We start from the raw sequence: 23,117 nt of genomic DNA, 5'->3' as shown, positions 1-23,117 counted from the left end.
CTTTCCTCTCCACGATACCAGACGAACCAATGGCTCGAAATGAGACACAGTTTAGGGCAGCGATTTCAAATTCTCTTATACACCAGATGTGCCATCAAAACTCTTGATTGAACTATATCAGGTGGAGGAGAAGAGCCATGCAAGGAACGTGAAGAGAGCACAGCATAAAGACGGAAAATCACGGTGGTGCTCCAGCATGACCGCAGCCACTTGGCTGAAACCCATAAATAAATAAATAAAATAAATATATATATATATATATATATTATAGTAAAATTTTCCACCCTTATGCATCCATTTTTACTATAAGATGAATTCTAGCTCATGCTGAGCACTTCAACTCTAGCCCGTTTCTATGTATTGTTATATTAACAATACATAATTATACAAAAATTACAATATGTATGTATATATATATATATATATATATATATATATATATAGAGAGAGAGAGAGAGAGAGAGAGAGAGAGAGAGAGAGAGAGAGAGAGAGAGAGAGAGAGAGAGAGAGAGAGAGAGAGAGAGAGAGAGAGAGAGAGAGAGAGAGAGAGAGAGAGAGAGAGAGAGAGAGCGAAAAATCGAGCATTAAAAATAACATTAACAAGAGGACGGGCGTGCACATGGAAAGTATTAGTTTTGATGCTCAGTAAAAAGAGAGAGCTTTTGACATTTTGAGCATGGCTCTTCGTCTGGAAAGGAAAACGGAAAATTCCAGAGAAGGAAATAAAAATCACCAACAGCACGTTTGTAGTTACAGTGTGTGTGTGTGTGATGGAATATTACAAGTTAACTGTAGTGCATTTAAGGTCGATTGTTCCCATTTGTTTAATTCACATAAAATATAACGTGTGTGTGTCCATGCACTGAAGCCTCGTTTTAGTAGACTAATATAGGAGGAAAGGTGAGTCTGTTAATGCTGAATGTCCGTTAACTCGACAGTAACTTAAGGTCTATTGTTTATTGTTTCTAATGTTAATTAAACACAAAAAGAGCTTCAATAGACTATGCACTGGTGCACAATATAAAATAATAATACAATCTGACCGCATGGTAATTCTAAGGCTGAAAGAGACCGGAAGTAAGACTTTCCCACGCTTCCCAAGATCAATACGGACTTCAAGTCAAAGCATGCGTCCACACACGCGCAGACAACAGACTCGATCATATACAAATACGTATACAAGTCTACACTTCGTTTTGAAACTCAGTTTCAAGCAACAAGGAAATCGTTACACGATCAGTCGATGTGCTAGAAAAAGGTGCAGATTATCCTTTGAATTAAAACCCGACATCTTGGAGTGAATATATATATATATATATATATATATAGACAGAGAGAGAGAGAGAGAGAGAGAGAGAGAGAGAGAGAGAGAGAGAGAGAGAGAGATAAAGAGACGCAATGGCCCAGTAGTTAGGGTAGCCGTCTCGCGGTCGAAGAATCGCGGTTTCAATTCCCAGACGAGGCGTCGTGAGTGTTTATTGAACGAAAAAAACCTAAAGCTCCACAGGGCTCCGACAAGAAGTCGTGGCGAACCCTGCTGTGCTCTTCCTTTCACTCTTTCTTCCTGTTTCTGTTGTACCTGTATTTCAAAGGGCCAGCCTTGTCACACTCTGTGTCACGCTGAATCTCACCGACAAGGGTAAAGGTGTCTGTAGGGTGCTCAGCCACTTGCACGTAAATTTCACGAGAAGGCTGTTCCGTTGATTGGATCAACTGGAACCCTTGTCGACGGAACCAACGGAGTGCCACAACATAAAGATATTATATATATATATATATATATATATATATATATATATATATATATACTATACTATACTATACATATATATATACACACACACAATATTATATATATATATATATATATATATATATATATATATATAATATTGTGTGTATATTTATATATATACGTATATGTATATTAATAATAAATCTATGAACGAGGTATAAACAGTAGCTGCATGACATCGTGAAGTATATTTGCCACTTAAAGGTGACTAACCCTTAAGGGTGGATGCTACTGTAGCTTGTAACCCCAGGAGGACCCCTCCACCAGCTGGTTATTGACACACTTTCTGTGCCCTATCAGTATTTGCAAAGGGAAGCCATCCTTCCCATTTTCAAATTGACGTGATACACACGGACCCGAGTTTCTGGGTATTGACCCGTCATCAGCATGTGACAATCAGCTTGTGACAATCACTGGTGATTGTCACATGCTGATGACGGGACAATACCCAGAAACTCGGGTCCATGTGTATCACGTCAGGTTGAAGATGGGAAGGATGGCTTCCCTTTGCAAATACTGATAGGGCACAGAAAGTGTGTCAATAGGCAGCTGGAGGAGGTGTCCTCCTCGGGCTACAAGCTACAGTAGCATCCACCCTTAAGGGTTAGCCACATTTAAGTGGCAAATATACTTCACGATATATGGATATTATATATATATTATTACGGAGATGTACTTGCATAGCAAGTGACCTGATCTGAGATAGTGTGCTGGAACAAAAACAATTGCAGCGTGGAAGGGGTTTATAAGCCATTTAAGAAACTAACAAAAACCGTTAGATTCACTTCCACATTTAAATTTAATTTGCCAAAATATTTTCGTCGCTTTGAGACCGTGACCTGTTCACTGACAAAATTCCGTGCTGCATCGCGGAATTAAATTAAAATTTTGAAATGAATCTAACGGTTTTTGTGTGTTTCTTAAATGGCTTATAAACACCTTCCACGGTGCAATTGTTTATATATATAATGTATATTATATTATATATATCATATTATATTATGTTATATTAAATATATATATCATATGTATATATATATATATATATATATATTATATTATATTATATTATATTATATATATATATATAATAGAAAATGAAAGAAGACCATCGTGTATATATGTGTGTGTGTGTGTGTGTGTGTGTGTGTGTGTGTGTGTGTTTGTCCTCCAACTGATGCTGGTGTGTTTACGGCCCTGTAACTTAGCGGTTCGGTACATGTGCTTTTGACCGAAGTGTAATTTAATAAGCCCTCCTCTTTCATGGATATATAAGGATGAACAATCGTCTATGTACTGTGTTGAATACATCAGGGAATGTTGATTTTTGTTTATTAATCATATGCCCTACAATGGTTTAAAAAAAAATAAAAGCAACGACCCCTTGAACAGTTTAATCCATGTTATAAAAACATGACACGTAGGTCACGGCTGAAACGCCTTTATTCATACGTTTGTTTCATCACGGCTAAGCTGAAGCATATCAACAAAAATAATTATAATATATTACATATATCTTAAAATAATTCGTTTGACATCCGTACTTCCGTCCGTTTCGACAGCACATGTGCGTGGGAGTAAATGTATACAGGAATAAGAAAAAAAAAAAAAAAAGCGTAAGGCACCGAGGGAGAGAGTTAGAGGGGTTGGAAGTTTTGGAAGCCGAACCAAAGATATAAGAAAAAAGTTATTTCAATAGAGAATAGTATAAAACCTAATGTTATTTGGGTAGATGTAACGAAGGCGGAAGAGTAGAAAAGAGAATATTGAAAAATATTCTTCAATGGAAAGCGAAAATGCAATACACATGCACACACAGCAAATGATCAGAGAAGTTAAAGAGAGGAGGGCTGCACGGAAAGCAAGAGTCCATCCGGGTCATGACTGCTATTACATGCCCTCGTTGTAACCGTGGGATTTCACGCTACAACTGACCTAATAAGCCACCTCAGGACCCACAAAGTGTAAAGATGCTAATCTGGTCATTTTCAGAGACTTGAAAGACCAAGGTCATGAATAATATGTACACTTTATCGTCAAACTCAAAATCAAAATGACGTTCAGGTGCTTTGCTTTGTAAAGTTTCTTTCTCAGCTACTTTTATTTTAGAAAAAAAAAGAAACCTGATAAAATAAAGTTTTAATGCTTAATAACAATAATATGCTGTGAAAGAAGTTTATAAGCATGACAAAAATATATATAATAATCACGTAATTCTGCAAATACTGCATGACACAAATATGCATATTATCAAATCTGCCACGAAATTCGACAGTTTAATTATTATCTCTTATCAATACTTACTAACAGGAAAAGAAGAAAAAAAAAAAGCTCATACGTTATGTGGGCAACATGTTGACTGGCACATGAACTTTTTTCACTTATTTATCATGATTGACGTATTTATAGATAACACAGATGAACTTTTATTAAGACAAAATTGTTATAAAAAAAAGCAAAAAAGGAAATATTAAAATTAAGATACTGGATTAAAATAAAGCAAAGATGTCTGTAGTCAGTTGAACTCAGAACCAAAGGGAATAAAACCAAACACTGTAAACAGGGCTCTTAAAGGCAGGAAAGGGATTCAACCAGTATATCGATCCGGGGACTAAAGAACCATGAAAAGGCCCGTGGATATTTGAAGAGGCCTTCATTAATAACGGGAAAAGAAAGAACTTCAGAGAACAAATTAATTTTGTGAGTACCCCATTTCCATCAGGCCGTGATCCGAAAGCAGCCTCGTTTTAAAATTAATATATTGGATCAAAATAAATTATCTACTCCTGTAATATGAGTCCTAACCCTTAACCTCCAATTGGAGAGCGTATTGTTGCATATTATACACAGATTTCTACGGTATAAAGACGCACAGAAACATGCACAAATAAATCCCCAATTTCATACATATCTTTGCCAAACAAGCTTTCTTTAAGGTAGTGTATCCACGATAATGTGAATATGTATGTGCGCACGCTAGTATGTATATAAGTATGCATTATAAAATATTGAGTAATTTCCTCACCATTCGCAGTCACGAAGGCGCACTAATATGAATCTGCATCTTCAGATGTACGGAGGGAAAGTACGTCTGAAGACGTAGCCGTAAATCTGCGCCTACGAAACCGATTTATAAGGCACTTGCAAACGTTGAATGCTACTTTTTTTCGTTTGTTCATCAATCTATCAACCCACATACGTTATCAGACACTCACACACAGCCTCAAAATGTTAATCCTTACAGATAATCGCTTTTGTTGTTAACCATAGATTAGCTCTGATTACACCAGCTTTTGATTAAATATCGTTCTTCAAAATACTGTAGCTTTTTTAGACGAAATGATGTGAGTTGAGTGATATTTAGCCATTATTTCTAATATTTCGGGCGACTACATTGAAGCCACATCATTGTAAATTCACAGTTTTCATTTTTATTTATTCTATTTTTCTCATAAACAATAATAGGCTGATCAAGTATTTTAGATTCTTTCTTTCGTTGGGAAGCGAAGTAGTACTGTTGCACTAGGTTGGCCGAAAACACACACACACACTTAGTCACTGATTACGACATTCATCAATAGAAAGATACCACAATAATGATTTCTTGTTTTTGAGGTCAAGGCCAATTGCTAAACGTGAGGACAATGGTCGATTACATCAACATTCTACATTATTAACTTGTACTAATGTTATTATCGATCACAAGATATATAAAACAAAGATGACTCTGCAATCAGTTGAACTCAGAACCAAGGGGGATAAAACCAAACAATGTGAACAAGGTCTTTAAGGGCAAGATAGGGATTCAGTCGGTACATCGATCCGGGGACTAAAGAGCCATGAAAAGACCCGTGAATATATGACGAGGCCTTCATTACAAACGGGGGCGGGGGAGACCCTCAGAGCCCAAATTAATTTTGTGAGTACCCCATTTGTACCAAGCCGGGATTCCGGAAGTAGTCTTGCTTTAATTTACAAAATTTCTCTTAAAAGCTTTAACTAACGATGAATCATTAATTTCGAGGGTCCATTGTCTTTGTCATATGAGTTGAAGAGGACGCCTCAACGTTGTCATCCAGTCTGCTAGAAATTGTAGTTAATCTCCCTCATATTACTAGTGGTTTAAGTAAAAAAAAAAAAAGGAAGATGCCTTGTATCTGAAAAAGAGGCGGGTTGGTAACGGCTGGAATGGTCTAGATCAGGGCTGGCGAACTTGAGGCCCGCTTGATATTTTCTTGCAATGGGCTTATTTAAACAACATTTAAAAAATTTTATCAAAAATTAAAGATTGTAATGAAAAGTAGCAATAAAATAAGCGGCAATAAATCAATAACCTAAAATCTTATAATTTTAAACAAACGGAAAGTATGAAAAATGTTTGATTCTGCAATTTGATTATTTGACTATTAGTGTATAAAGTATACAAGCGGCTCTCAAAATACTCTGTGGCCCGCAATGTAATTCGAGTTGGCTAGGCCTGGTCTAGATCCTAGCTCTGTTCTACTAGAGCAGCCTTAGGACTATATATCAATAATCTAGGAGCCAACATGGGGGTGGTGGCTCAGAGCACCCCACGTAGAGATTCTATGTGGTCAGCCCGTTTGCTAGTAAAAGTAGGCAAATCGGCTTCAAATCACACCATTAGTCTAGAAACATAAAAATGAAGGAAATACACGTTAGATAATGTAGTCCGGAATGCATTTTGTCCAGAAAAGGAAGACTAACCACATCTGGAATGCTTTCGAGTACAGATCTGCTCAAGAAATAAGGGTTAAACGACGACGGCAATAATCAAGACACAGCGAGGGGACCCCAACGTAGTCACTGACCCTATGAAAAAATGACAGCCAAATCTCCCTTCTCTATAATCTTAAAAAAGAACGAGATATTGGCTACAGTAATCTTAGATACATTACAACTGAAACGGGTTGGGGGGAGTAATGATTACAACTAGAATGCTTCTGATCAAATGTCTGCTTGACTGGTACAAATCTATCCTATATAGTTTTAAAAAGAATGACATACTGGTTACCGTAATGCAAGGTATACTATGAATGAAATAAAGAGTCAAGGCTAGAACACCGTCGATCAATGGCCTATTCAAGTCATGGCTGATCAGGGGTTATCGATTTAAGTGACTCCAGTACTTAACTGGTATTTCATCGATCTCGGAAAGTAGAGAGCCCAAATTAGCTTCGACGGTATTCGAACTCACTATAGGGATTACTATTATAAACTGAATGACGCGATAGAGTGGCTAAAAAACAGAAGGTAGAAATGGTCTTTTCCATGTTCTCTCTTTTCACGTTTCGAATTCCAGGTCGCGCTGTAATTAACTTTCATGTTTTTCTTCCCTGAACGAGACAAATATCGTTCGAAAATATCTCGTCTTGTATCAATGTAAAGCTGCAATCACTAGAAAGTGAGGGATTAACTTCTGCTTTTGTTGTTTAGACTCAAGTTTGACTTCGATTGAATAAAGTTCTGATAGCAAGCGACCATCTTTCATTATGTGTGTGTGTGTGTGTGTGTGTGTTTGTGTCTACCCTTTCTCATTTTCAAGGCGGCAAGGTTGTGATTTGAAGTATTTTCGACTCTTATTACTGATAATTCGAGCTACAGCGTAGAAGCTCCCTCGTTTATTCGAAGTAACAGATGGTAGTTTCTCATCCAAACAAACAGTGTTCATATATAATGTGTGTGTGTGTGTGTGTGTGTGTCTGTGTGTGTGTTTAAGCTGTAAAATAGATGCACACTCATAATACTCGAAAATCTATAAACTGTGATTCCATTTACTCAAACTTCAGGAATTAGCGTTTTGAATAAAAACAAAAAGAAAAAAAAAAAGAACTACCCGAAACATAAAGAACGTATGTAAATATAGATAGATAGATAGATAGAAGGATTTGCTGAGAGAGAAAGAGACACACAGATAGACACAGAGAGAGAAAGAGAAAGAACGAAAGAGGAAGAGACAGGTAAGAAAACAAAAACAAAAAACAAATGATAGTGAAAGAGAACGAAGAAAAGAGACTGATCAAGGGAAAGAACATAGATATTCAACGGGAGAGAAAAAAAGTTGAGCGAGAGACTATTTTCCCCTCCAGTTCAGACTATCAAACAATCGATTCTCCAGCGATACATATATATTTATATCAGCACGACACTGTACGTATGTATTGTATATGTATGTTCTGTATAAGTAAAGTGTATAAATGAAAAAAAAAAGAGAAAACGTAGGTTTGTTTATACAATATAACCATAGCACACAGACAGACAAACACATACACACATATATATATATACATATATCACATACACACACATATGTTCATGAGTGTGCGTCTCTGGTGACATTGTTGCGATGGATGTGTATAAATAGTGACGTTGAGTAAGGAGAAAAAAATGATTTGCAATTATATGGGGAAAAATAGAATCACACACACACACACACACACACGCACACACATAATTAGTTTGCGTGAAGGGGGCCGAGCGAGGTGGAGAAACAAGTAATCGAGAAGTAAACAGAAAGAAATCACACACTGTGTGTGTGTGTGTGTGTGTGTGTGTGTGTGTGTGAGAGAGATAAGGTACAAAATTCAATCCTGTCTTCACGATCTCATAATTAACAGTGTTGAAAATAAGTAAAAATTTAATTAATATAGTACATACATTACACACACACACATGTATACACGTATATATAGACATACACATATATAGACAAAAACACATATACACATAAACACATATAAGCATACACACAGACATATATATATATATATTTCATTTCATTTCATTTCAAAGTTTCAGCTCAGAGCTGCGGCCATGCTGATACACACACATAACCGCATATATAAATATGTATAGATGTATACACATAAGCATATACACATAAGCATATACACATCTATAGACATATATACATACGTATATCGACACACACACACACACATATATATGTATATATATATATATATATATATATATAAACATGCATATATATATATATATATAAATATATAGATATAATATAAACATGTATATATATCTATATACATATATATATACATAGACATACATTTTATATATAAATACATACATACGCGTGCGCACGTACCTATGAAACGAAAGAAAAAATAAGCAGCACTTTTTTAAGAATATAATTAAGAACCACTATCTGTATTATCTGTACACACATGTGTATGAGTGAGTGCGCGCGCTCTGTGTGTGTGTGTGTGTGTGTGTGTGTGTGTGTGTGTGTGTGTGTGTGTGTGTGACGTTCATATTCAACAAAGAGATATAAGAGAAAGAAGTATTAATCAATCCCGCGATACGAGAACTCCCTCATTACACGACACACAGCACTTCGGTCTTCGTTATAGAACTCGTACATGTAAAGAAACATTGCTTTCTCACTGGTTTACAAACACACACACACGTAACGAATTGTTGTTTAAGCACCATGTCTGTCCTCGTTGACCAGGCCTTTGATCAAAGACATTCTAGCCGTGACGTCCCATCGATTTCCCCCACTTCTTTTTAGACATTGTGTATGACGGCATACACTATTCAATGTGTTCTTCCTTCCTTCCTTCCTTCTCATTCATTCATTCATTCCCTCCTATAAGACCGTAGTCTGTGATTTCAAGGATGATTTAGCTGCTATTTCTAGCAAGTCAAACGACCACGTAGAAACCCTACTTTGCTTACTATACGTGTATGTACGGTTTAGTTGACTAACGTGTTATGTATGTATATTACCAGGCGTACGGGTTGGTTGATAAACATGTGTAAGGATGGGTTCGTAAACATGTGTAACGTACAGAAGTGACAAAAGTGTGTACGTACGAGCTGGTTGGTAAATATAGCGTAATGGTTGACTGGTAAACGTGTAAGCAGTATTTTGGTAAATGTGTGTAATACCCGTTGGTAAACATGTATACATATATATAAGTTGGTTGATAAACGAGTAAACAAAAACGGTTATTTTGCCCGCGATTTGATCGAGCAAACATATACAATCAAAATCAAAGGCGTTGCAGCCGTGGCCAATACAAATTTTATTCAAAAATAGTATATACCGAGGACTACATGATCAAATGTGTCCTTCCTTTTTTTTAAAACAATAAGGTGTGATATAAGAAAGCTTCGACTCCTATTTCTAGCAATCGATCGACCACGTAAAATCTCCATCGTTAGCTCGCCGAGTTGTATGCAGTGTAATGCATGTGTAACTTTGAATCTGTTTGAATGAATGTATGTACGTGTTGATGGTATTGCACGAGTACACGCATGTTCCTGAGATTACGCACATATATGAATATATATACACACACATACATACATACATGTGTGTGTGTGTGTATATTTACACACACACACATAGGCATAAGGAAACCAAGTCGGAGGTAGGGCATATTTGTGTAGGTAATGCATAATATGTATGTAATATATATATATATATACCGTAAGTACATTTATGTGTTATCGTCAGCGCGCAGACACATGGCCGATTGGTTAGTTCGCTTCGCAATCACGAGATCGCGGGTTCGGTTCAGGTGCTTGGCAACATGTTTGTCTTTTATCATAATCAGGACTGAAGTAACTCAAGTAGTGTGAGTGAAAAAAAAAATATATAAGATAAACGGAAACTATGGAAGCCCCTCGGATTTACGATCGGACATGTGATTTAAAGGGAGACGCTTTTCACATTTTCACACACTTCTATCACAGGGATTCTGCCCCTAGATTACGTTAAGACTACAAGTGTTTGTGGAATACTCAGCCACTTAACCTACAATCAAGTCAGTTAGTAGTTCAGCTGATGGAACAACTGTCGAACTAATCGTTGAAGCCGACAGGGTCCATTTTACTTACATCTATGTCGTAATCTACACATGCGTATGTGTTTGTATGTTGATTACATACGCTATGGTGTGAATATATGTATAAACATACTGTATGAGTGCGTTGATGTGTGTGTGTATATGTGTGTATGTGTGTCTATGAATGGCTTAATGTAGACATGCAGTGTGTGTGTGTCGGTGCATATACGTGAGTGCGTGAATGTGGATGTGTGTATGTGAATTTACGTGAGTGCGCATTGATGTTTACATTTCTCAAGTGTACTCGGTAACGATGTAGAAGTTTTCAATTTAAATTGATTGAGTGATAAAGAAATTAAATTTAAATTAAGTGTAGAGGTAGAAGGGTGGTGGTGGCACAACTTACGATGACAATACAGATAGTAACACTATTAGAAGTGGTATTATTTAAGTATGCAAACTTACAATGAAAGAGAAAGAGTGAGAAAGAAAGCGGAAGAGACAGAATGAATTATAAATCTGCGTATATTCTGCTGTAGCTTAGGCCCCAACTCAACCGTGATAAAAGACATTCCAGTCGTGACTATCTTATTTACCTCAGATACAATATGTATATAGGACTATATCATCCAATGTGTCCTTTTTTCTTAATGCTTTTGATGTGATTTAAAGATTTTACTGCTATTTCTACTAGGCCAAGCGACCTCAACTCGTTGTATAATGTGGTTCTCGTTTCTCAGCATATAAAACGGCATGGTCACGATTAGACTATCTTTGATCATAGGTCTACTTACTTGTTCGGGGTTGACTTGGGGTTAAACAATAAGAACTACGTAAGGGCTCTGTAGTTAATTCTACTTTTATTCATTTATTTATGAATTTTATTTCATATTAGAGCGACTCTTCACCCAAGACTTAAAAGAAACCAATACGACTGTTTGCAGGGGAAAGTAGTTTGGGGGAACTAGTCAGGTTAAGGCCTTTATTAACATGCACAAGTTAACATGTGAAATAGCCTCATACATAATAATGAAACGGTGTCGCAAATTCGAATAACTGGGAGCCTGCCTTCCCATCGTCTACTCAGGTTCTCCGCTTTCTCTCTCTCACTCACACACACACATAAGATATTGATTTCTTATTTAAGCACATTCACAGGACAGAGAGAAAGAAAGAGAGAAAGGGAGAGAGAGAGAGTATGTGTGAGTGCTTGGAGTGGAATAGATATATGTACAATGTTCAGGCCGTTTTAATTTCCTTTTGCGAGTACGAGCGAAGTGGCACGTTCTGAACAGAGATTCGAAACCCGGTCGCTTCCGCAGTATCTTGAGCAGTAGCTTATTTCTTTCTACTTAGCATTGAATACTATTATTATCAGTAAAATCGACAATACATGACTGACATCGTATTTTGATTAACCATGAAGGGACGAAATGCAAAAATACAACTTCAACAAAATTTGAACGCAGAGCCCAGATGTCGTGGGGATGTTAACGTAGCGAAATCTCCGATGCTTGGCGCTGGCGTTTTTAGTTGAGCTGCAGGTCATATTTATTGGACAGAGAAGTAAACTAGATGTTGTAATAATGCCCATGTGTGTATCATAAGATTAACACACGACAAGAAAACCAGCACGACAGAAAATTCGAAAATGAAAGGAGGGGAGGTGAGAACAGATGATTATGTTACTATTTACCTGTGTGGTGAACTACGATGAAATTTTCGAATTACATTAATGAGACTAGACACCAAGGTAAGACCGGCTCCCTAAGCGGATACCAGTTCGGGCTTTGGTTGACACTTAACGCGTAACAAAATAATTATATATAAACGAATTGTATGCTGTTTAAAGGAAATAACAGTAATTTCTTTATGTAGCACTAGCATTTGCCGGGTTAGATTTATAACGAAAAATAAATAAGCATTAGTTACAAACATTGAAACCGGGTCGCATAATCAGCTTATCGTTGGCTTTTTACTCTTTAAAGCCATGTTTATTATTTTTTTTCTTTTCTTTATTTTACTGAAATCCATTTATATACATCGATAGATCGAACATTATGAAAAACAAAACCAATCTCAACGTAATCAACTGTAATAATAAAGATGACAATAATAATAATAACAATAATAATATCACATCTATAATTTCATTAAATGCTACAAAGGCAAGACTTGAAATATAGCGAAAACTTTAATAATGATAATTAAAAAAAAACAAAAAAAAAACTCACCGTTTGCCGAAGCATGAGGACTCCAGAGTAAATATCCAAGGATAAATATCCACATAAAATGTAACCTACTCCCCCGGTTTGTCATATTTTCCGGGATCTGTCCTTAAGTGTACCTTATTCTCTCTCTGCTTCAGTAAAAAGTGTAAAAGGCCGAGGTACAGTAAAACAAGTTAGGTATACACTTTGTTATTTGTTATTGCCTTCACCCACGACTGATAATTTTTTTTTTATCTATTTTCTGTTTTATTTCACTTTTTTTTTTTTCTACACAAGGTAAAACTGATTAGCTTTTAAGTTTTATCTTTAATCTAACAAAGCGAGAGACTGAAAAGGAAGTGATTTTTGTTTTCAATAAACAATAGGGCTATATATATATATATATATATATAAGCTGTGTGTGTGTTTATAATATGGAGGGGATAGAAGCGGTTTAAGCTATTCTCGAACAAACACCTTGTGTTTTTATGGGGGTAGGGTGACCTTTTCCTTTTCTTTTTTCCCCCTGTTGCGGCAGAAAACAAAACCACACACACACAAACAAAAAATAAAAACAAAATATGAATAATTTACAAACGATAGCGATTTGACGTTATGTCCAAGATTTTTGTCGACTGTTCATGGTTTTAAGTGGAAAATAACACCTCCAGTGTCCACACCGGTAAAGACTGTTGTGATAGTATTAATAATAATAGTAATAATAATAATGGGAATGATGGTGATAAACAAAAAGAAAAGGCCTCCATTCATGTGTCGACCGACCGACCGGACCGGTGGGCCGTATATAACTAAGTAACGTGGACAGTTCAGTTGTTGTTGTACAGGTGGGAAGAGAGACGATAGTAATGGTGGTGGTGGCAGTGGTGAGATGAAGAGAAACTAGTAAAATGAGTGAAGGTAGTGGGAGTGAGTGACTGACTGAGTGTAGATGGAAAAGGAGCGAAGGAGTTTTAAGCCAGTCAGTTAGTGATTGAGTGACAAAATAACCCTGTATTTTGAAATAGATGAAACAAAGAAAAAAAAAAGGTGTAAAGAAAACTATGAAAAACCCAGCCCGTTTTCTTTTTAATGTTTTTGGTTACTATCGCTTCCGTTTATGCAGGTCTTTCCCCCATTTTCTTTCTTTTTTCTTTTTTTACAAACTTTTTCCCTCTTTCTCATCCATCTCGATTTCTCTCCCACTTTCTCTCTTTTTTCTCACTGTATCTCCCTCTTTTTTTTTTCTTCCTCCTTTTGCTCCCTTCCCACTCTTTATCCCTTTTCCAATATTGTTGCTTGGTTTAAATAAACGTGATAGTTATTCCTGTGTGTAAAAATCGGCTGCTAAACTCGGCTGGCAATATGCCAAGCTGCCTCTGCTAAGCGTGTCCCGAGAGAACGAGGAGTGGAGGAGTAGGAAGAGGAGAGTCAGAATTCGAATGAGCGGGATAGATAGATAGATAGATAGATAGAAAAATGAAAGCTAGAGCGTGTCTTTCTTCTTTTCGAGTATTCTTGGAAAGGGAGTAAGAGACACCGATAAAGTAAGAAGAGAATGAGGAAAGAGAGACGAGAAAGAGAATTAGAAAACGAATAAGGGGAGTGAAAAGTGAATAGTGTCCTGTGAATGGCTTTATTTCATTTACAGTTAGAGAGATAGAAGGAGGGAGACAAAGTAAAACGAAGTGACAGTCGGGGGAGCGAGTAAGAGAGTGAAAGAGAAGAGTACGTGAAAATGAAAGATAGTGCATGGGTGAGTGAAAGAGAGAGGGTGAGTGAATGATTGAGCGAGTAGTAAGTGGTATGAAAGAGACAAGGAAACTATTGGAAGAAAGAGAAAGGGTGAGGCAAAGATAACGAGGGAGTAATTCACTTCTTGTTAGTAAGGGACTAATTATGATAGTCGGTAAAGAAAATTATTAGTGAAGCCGCAACAACCATACAGCAAACAGTAACGTTGCACATAACGAACCGACGTGGTAGCCTATTTTGCGATCGCTCTGTCTGCTAGAAATAGCAGCCAAATCTGTCCCAGCTTACGCTCCACTGGATTATGTAAGGAAGGATACGTAAAGTAACGGTTGTCCTGCATATCCTAATAAGACGAGAGGATTTCTGCTGTATTTTTTTTTAACAATATACACGTATTTATCATATGGATAGGTATTCATACAGGTTTATACTAAAACATTTTGTCGTAAATTACATACAATTTGCGCTCGTCCCCCACCCCCACTCAATTCTGAATGAGAGTAATTCAGATTTAAAAAAAACGTATATTTCTTACTTCAACACCTCGACTTGACCCGGGACGTTGTACATGTCTAGCTTCATGTATTTATATAAATTTAAAGTTGAAGAAAGCTGACTTCATTTATTTTATAAGAAGTCCAACAGGTTAATGATAAACACAAACAGTCGTTGTTGGTTAACATACACTTTATTAGAAAGTACTTGACTAAACATCAAAATCAAGCAATAGGAAAAAAATTATTATTGAAAAGTAAACTTAACACAAAAAAAGCATTATTATTAAAAACAAAATACAAAAACAAAAAGGTCATCAGACGTAGAGGTAAGAAAAGAAATCTGAAAACTTTTTCTTTATCGTCTGGTGTTTTGCAATAACAACAAAACAACAATTATTATAGTCAATCACCAGAGTCAGTCTTGCTTTTCACCTTTCGGGGTTTCATATTATAAAATAGTAGCGATAGAAGAAACTAATTCTAAATTTTACGCCCTGCCTTCACAAAGTTTAACCGTGGATCTTGAACAAGGAAAACATTGTTATACATAAATTCACAGTGGAGTACCAACTACTTTCATGCTTTTCAATATTTAGGTTTGTATGGTCGTTTGTTTTCAAGTTCAAATAACGCTACTATAGACCTTAGTTTTCATAGCTCAAACCGGAGGTGGGGGACCTCATATAGAAAGATTATTAGTACAGGGCCAGATTAAGGTCAACTTATGCCCTAAGTACAACACAACAACGGCGACCCTCGACACCTTCCATTGGTCCATTGGCAAGGCATTAAGATATAAGTGGTGAATGTGAAATAATTGATTAAAAATTCATCATTACAAAACGCTTATATATATATATATATATATATATATATATATATATATATATATATATATATATATATATATTTATATATATATATATATATATATATATTATCTGTTGTTTTAATTTTATTCATTTAACACTAAATAGCGGTAAACAGTTCATTTATCATTCATTTATAACGACAAATTTTAAACATTAATTTAAGAAGTAAAACTGCTAGAGTTACCATTTACACCATGGTAAATGTGACGCTGTACAAACTGTAACACCTTACATTAGCTGCTTATTTTGTTTCATAGTTAATCCGGCCTTTTGTTAGTACACACACACACACACACACAACCCCACCCCGCATGGAACACACTTTTCAATAGAATTTATTTCCACCCTAAAAAGGAAAAAGCTTGGCCCTGTGCCTTGCGAAAAGATATCGCTATCATAATTTTACAAACTTTTCATTACTTTCTTAATTGCCATGAAACTACTGTCACCAAGGGATTCAGTCGTTCAACAGCAACGCTGAGAATACAAACTCTCATGTAGGTCAACGTCGTTTACAATCTGTTGCGATGATGGTGGCGGTGTCGGCTTTGACATAGATCGCAGTTGACAAAAGATGAAGGGAAAATACCTGTGGCACGTGATAGCTACACGGAAAGCTATTGGTCTATGTACATATCAGGTGTGCCCTGTTTGTTCACCTCTTTCATGACTAATGTGGAACAGGTGAACAGACTTTACGCAATTTTAATTAAATTCTGAACTCAAATAGTGCAAATAAAATGCCAGATATGGAAGATCAAAATTCGTTTTATAACTTCTTTCATGAATGCGCGCGCACACACACACACACACACACACACACACAAATGCAATAATTCTATTTATTTTCATTCTGCTTCAGAATAAAACTATTGTTACTCGAATATTATATAATATCGAACGGCTGCTATCAAGTGCGGGACTAATCCGGCTGTCTGTCTAGTCCATTGTTAAGACCTCCTTGACACTTTACTTTATCAAAGAATGTCAACTAGATTTCCTCTGACTGATAGCTCTGGTATCTGAGGCTACATGACAATAACGGACAAATCTGGAAAACCTAGAGGTGGGCTTTTTCTCCTCGGGTAAATTCGCGTTATTTAAGTAACACCTAAAATGTAAATTGTAGGTAAAGAGAAAAATATTGCCTCGTCTCCGGTAAATTGTACGAAAGTTGGATATGAATGGGGACTTGATGGTGAATTAAAAGTACAAGGGCTCAGTTTCGGCTTAGGATCGGAGCGGGGATACGCATATCCAAAGCTGCAAATAGTTGAGGTTTTAAGGTGTCCTAGGATTCTTGAGTGATTGTCTCTCACTTCTGGTTTTTTTTTACATAATTTATTAAATGCTTCTATTCTCTAATATATCAAACATATAGCTATATTTAAAGGCGCAGACGTGGCTGTGTGGTAAGAAGTTTGTTTCCATATCCTTCTCTGTTCAGTCCCAACTTGTGAGTCGATTTGACAAACGGAAAGAAGCCCTTGTTTGCAATGTCCTGTACCCAGATATGCACCTATATATACAGGTAGACGTAGGTATGCACATACCTGTACGTATATATGCATATACTCATTCATTATTTGTTTATATATACATATATACATATATATATATATATATATATATATATATATATATATATATATGTATGTTATATAGATATATCTTATTTCTTCATTGCCCACAAGGGGCTAAACATAGAGGGGACAAACAAGGACAGACAAAGGGATTAAGTCGATTACATCGAACCAGTGCGTAACTGGTACTTAATTTATCTACCCCGAAAGGATGAAAGGCAAAGTCGACCTCGGCGGAATTTGAACTCAGAACGTAGCGGCAGACGAAATACTGCTAAGCATTTCACCCGACCTGCTAACGTTTCTGTCAGCTCCCGCCTTATAGTTATATAGATATATCTATATATTTTTTATGGGCTTCAGCCAGAGGCTGAGGCCATGCTGGTGACCACCTTTACTGCATCCGGGGCTTTTTCCAGTATTGCTTCTGGTGAAGTAACGAGTTGGATGTTGCCGCTCTTCTTTGTGCCTCCTGCCGCGATATGGGTTCATCCGTAATTGCAGATAAAAATCTGTCTGGACGTTTTTTTTGAAAACTTCCATGTCTACACCTTGCAGATCCTTTATGTTCTGTGGTAGGGCATTAAAAAGGTATGGTCCTTTTAATCCCAAGCTATTGCAATATTGGGTCCGTATCCTCGATGGGGATGATGGGACCTTTGATACTGTGCAGTGCCGTCCAGTTCGGGGATCGTTGTAGATTTGGATTCCGAAATTTGGAGCTAGATCCTCCATTATGTTCCATATGTATAGCACTGTATATCTCTCACGTCTTCTCTCCAGGGAGTAGAATCCCAGTTCCCTCAACCTCTCCCAGTAGCTCAGGTGATTTACTGAATCTATTTTCTTTGTGTAGTGGTGTTGGATCGCTTCTAGTTCCTCTGTGAGGACCATAGTTTCGAGCAGTAGACCAGACGACCGACGACAAAGGTTCTCCAAAGCAGAAGCATTGTGTCTCTGTGCCTAATCCTGAAGGATCTAAGGATCCAACCTGACACCCACCTGCATAGTGTTGCCATCTGAACAATGTGGAAAGTTGCATCGTTGCTCATGTGGATTCCCAGGTCACGCACCGACTCTAACTGTGGGGTTACATTGCTTGCTGGTCCCGTGTACTTCAGTTGTAGATTGTTTTGGGGCTGATAGCGGAGTGCTTGAAATTTTGCGCCATTGCATTGCATATTGTTCTCATCAGTCCATTTATGTATTGCGTTCAAGTCATTCTATAGTCTTAGTATGTCAGTAGGATGCTTGACTGCTTGCGATACTTTTGTATCATCGGCGTAGCTGGTGAATGTGGTTGACTCTATGGCTGAGGGCATGTCCGAGAGAGCAACCACAAACAGTAGTGGACCCAACACTGTTCGCTGGGGGAATTCCACTGAGGATTAGTGTCACTTCCTTCAGAGAGAGCACTATTTGCTGTGACAGCCTGACTTCTGCCCATCAGGAAATCATGTAGCCACTCTCCCAGTCTACCATCGCAATTTGTGACATATCATCCCATGATCGACTTTGTCAACCGCTTTGGCAAAATCAAGACATATCACATCCACATTTGAATGGTTGTGCTGCTGTTTTAGTATCCAGTCGAAGTACTGCAGTAGCTGTGTTAGGCAACTCCGTCCAGGACGGAAGCTATGTTACGAGTCTGTAAGCAAGTCATTTTCCTCTAAGAACGAAGTCAGTCTTTTTTTTTTGACAATGCGTTCCATGATCCTGCTGACATGTGAGATCAGAGAGATAGGCCTGTGGTAGGGTATTAAAAAGTTATGGTCCATTGAATCCCAAGCTATTGCAATATTGGGTTCGTGTCCTCGATGGAGATGATGGGACCTTTGATACTGTGCAGTGCCATCTAGTTCCTTCTTTCAAATGTACCGCACAAAGAAGAGCAGCAATGTCCAACTCTCTACTTCACCAGAAGCAATACTGGAAAAATTCCCAGACGCAGTAAAGACGGTGCAACAGCATGGTTTCAACCTCTAAAGAATATATGTTTATATATATATATATATATATATATATATATATATATATATATTTATATATATTGGATGTGTAATGTCAGTGTGCATACTAGACAGAGTGTAAGTACCTTGAGAGAAAAGTTGAACCTAAGAAGCATCAGCTGTGGTGTGCAAGAGAGACGTTTGCGATGGTATGGGCATGTGGCGAGAATGGATGAGGATAGCTGTGTGAAAAAGTGCCACACCCTAGCAGTTGAGGGAACCTGTGGAAGAGGTAGGCCCAGAAAGACCTGGGATGAGGTGGTGAGGCACGACCTTCGAACATTGGGCTTCACCGAGGTAATGACTTCTGACCGAGATCTTTGGAAATATGCTGTGCGTGAGAAGACCCGGCAAGCCAAGTGAGACCTAAATCCGAGGCCTCTGCCAGGATGCGTACCTTCCTACGTTGGACACTAAACTCCGCTTGCGAAGACCTGTTGAGGCAAGTGAAATCGAACTAATTTCGACAGATGGTACCCATGCCAACGTCGTCTCCTTCATTGGAAACAGAAACTCGGCTTGCGAAGACCTTTTGAGGCAAGCGAAATCGTGATGGCACCGGTGCCCTGGCACTTGTGCCAGTGGCACGTGTAAGGACATTCGAGCGAGATCGTTGCCAGTGCCGCTGGACTGGCTCCCGTGCAGGTAGCACGTAAAAGACACCATTTTGAACGTGGCCGTTGCCAGTACCGCCTGACTGGCCTTCGTGCCGGTGGCACGTAAAAGCACCCACTACACTCTCGGAGTGGCTGGCGTTAGGAAGGGCATCCAACTGTAGAAACTCTGCCAAATCAGATTGGAGCCTGGTGTAACGACCTGGTTCACCAGTCCTCAGTCAAATCGTCCAACCCATGCCAGCATGGGAAGCGGACGTTAAACGATGATGATATATATATATGTTTATATTATGTATATATATATATATATATGCTTATATATATATATATATATATATATATATATATATATATACATGCATGCATACATATATATATATATATATATATATATATATATATATATATATATATATATATACATGCATGCATACATATATATATATATATATATATATATATATATATATATATATATATATATATATATATGTATATGTATAAACCTATTTATATATGTTTATATATGTAAACAATTGCAGTGTGGAAGGTGTTTATAAGCTATTTAAGAAACACACAAAAACCATTAGATTCACTTCAACACTTAAATTTAATTTGCCAAAATATTTTCATCGCTTTGAGACCGCGACCTGTTCACTGACAAGATTCCGCGCACGAAAAATGACTAAAATACTTTGGCAAATTAAATTTCAATGTTGAAGTGAATCTAACGGTTTTTGTGTGTTTCTTAAATGGCTTATTAACACCTTCCACGCTGCAATCGTTTTCGTTCCAGCACCCGATCTCAGATCAGGTCACTTGTTATGCAAGTACATCTCTATAATTTATATATATACATATATATATATATACATGTATGTATATATATATACATACATATATATATATATATATATATATATATATATATATATATATATATATATATATATATATATATATATATATATATATATATGTGTGTGTGTGTATATATATATATATATATGTATGTATATATATGTATGTATATATATATATATATGTATGTATATATACATACATACATATATATAGTTCAAAAAAACAATAACAAAAATACAAAAAAACAACAAAGTGAGGACGTGATATGGATAGTATTATTGGACGCTCAGGAAAGGAAAGAGAGAGTGTATGACGTTTCGGGCGTAGCCCTTCGTCGGAAAGATGGAAAGTTCGGAGAATGGAAGAACGGGAAATGAGTATATGCATATATACGTACAGCTATGTGCATATCGACATCCACCTGTATGTATAGGTGCATATCTGGGTACAGGACATTGCAAACAAACGTAGACGAGAACACACGAGCCACATAGAGAACATTCTACTTCATCAGCTACCCACGTTTTAACACCGGCGTTTCGACGAGCTTGGGCAGGACGCATCGTTAAAACGGCTCGTCCCATGGATCGCAGATTAAATTTGTATACGCAAATTAAATCTAGCCATGGAGGAATGTAGTGGCGGACAAAAAACAAGACAGGAAAACAAACAGAAAAGGCTTTACGGCCGGACGAGAAAAATTATGTGTGTATGAACGCGATGAGGCACGAACCCGAGAGAGACACAGTGGTGCGTGCGTTGCTTGGCGAAAGCCAAGGAAGGAAAGGATTATTGACCGGAAGCATGTGACCATGCCGGTAGAGAGAGTGGTAGAGGGAGAAACAAAGGGAGGAAGTAGAAGAATAGGTGAGCAACAGGGGAAAAGAGAAAGAGAGGAAATACGAGGGGGAAAAAGAGGTACGTAGTAGTAACAGAGGAAGAACGAGAGGAGTAAAGCGAGATACGTAGTAGTAAAGAGGAAGAACGAGAGGGGGAACAAAGAAAGAGAAGGAGATAGAGTAGCGTCGGAGGATATGAGTTTACGAAAACTACTTACAGTTGGAAGGCGCTGCGTTCAATCATGTAAAAACAAATAGTAAATGAGTATATGCATATATACGTACAGGTATGTGCATACCGACATCCACCTGTATGTATAGGTGCATATCTGGGTACAGGTCATTGCAAACAAACGTAGACGAGAACACACGAGCCACATATATATATACATATATATATATATATATATATATATATATATATATATATATATATATATATATATATATATGTACGTATATATATATATATATATATATATATATATATATGTGTGTGTGTGTGTGTGTGTGTGTGTGTGTTTATATATACATATATGTATATATTAATGAGATAAAAAAACCAAGGCTGTGTGCGTTATAGAACATTTATAAATAGGTCTTACAGCTGTGTTGCAGGATATTTATTATATCTCTTCATCGGAGACGCTGTGAGAGGATGGTATGCATATATATATGCGTGTGTGTATATACATACATACATATATATATATATATATATATATATATATATATATATATATATATATATATATATATATATGTATGTATATATATATATATATATATATATATATATATATATATATATATATATGTATGTACATTATTTACATTTGACGGATATTTGTCCTCATCTTGTTCGTTGTTAACACAACGTTTCGGCTGATATACCCTCCAGCCTTCATCTTGTGTCTTGGGCAAATTTCGAACCTGGCTTCTCATTCCTAAGATATTTTTCGATATTATTATTATTATTGTTATTATTATTGTTATTATTATTATTATTATTATTATTATTATTATTATTATTATTATTATTATTATTATTATTATTATTATTATTATTATCATTATTATTATTCAGGTCACTGCCTGAAATCGAACTCGGAATTTTGGGATTAGTAGCCTGCGCTCTTAACCACTACGCCATATGCCTGTGTTCGATTCCGAGCTCGATTTAAGGCAGTGACCTGAATAATAATAATAATAATAATAATAATAATAATAATAATAATAATAATA

The 23,117-nt window shown here is 36.7% G+C and overlaps 1 protein-coding gene across 8 annotated transcripts in view; it reads right to left on the bottom strand.

The window, feature by feature from the left end:
• The window catches only part of LOC106871456 (protein sidekick-1), a 589,083-nt gene extending 574,591 nt beyond the window's left edge, over positions 1–14,492 (bottom strand). For 6 of the 8 annotated variants that reach the window (XM_089352508.1, XM_089352475.1, XM_089352495.1 and 3 more), the window contains exon 1: positions 12,861–14,492. In XM_089352508.1, the coding sequence (XP_089208634.1) occupies positions 12,861–12,945 (85 nt within the window). In that variant the 5' untranslated portion in view covers positions 12,946–14,492. The remainder of the gene's footprint in view (positions 1–12,860) is intronic. The other 2 variants (XM_089352479.1, XM_052967545.2) reach the window with 1 other exon arrangement.
• Between the last annotated feature and the right edge of the window lie 8,625 nt (positions 14,493–23,117).

Source organism: Octopus bimaculoides, chromosome 1 (genome assembly GCF_046866305.1).
Source record: "Octopus bimaculoides isolate indiv1 chromosome 1, ASM4686630v1, whole genome shotgun sequence".
NCBI classification, from domain to species: Eukaryota; Metazoa; Mollusca; class Cephalopoda; order Octopoda; family Octopodidae; genus Octopus; species Octopus bimaculoides.
The sequence above is the reverse complement of the archived record's forward strand: the minus strand, read 5'-3'. Positions and strand labels throughout refer to the sequence as shown.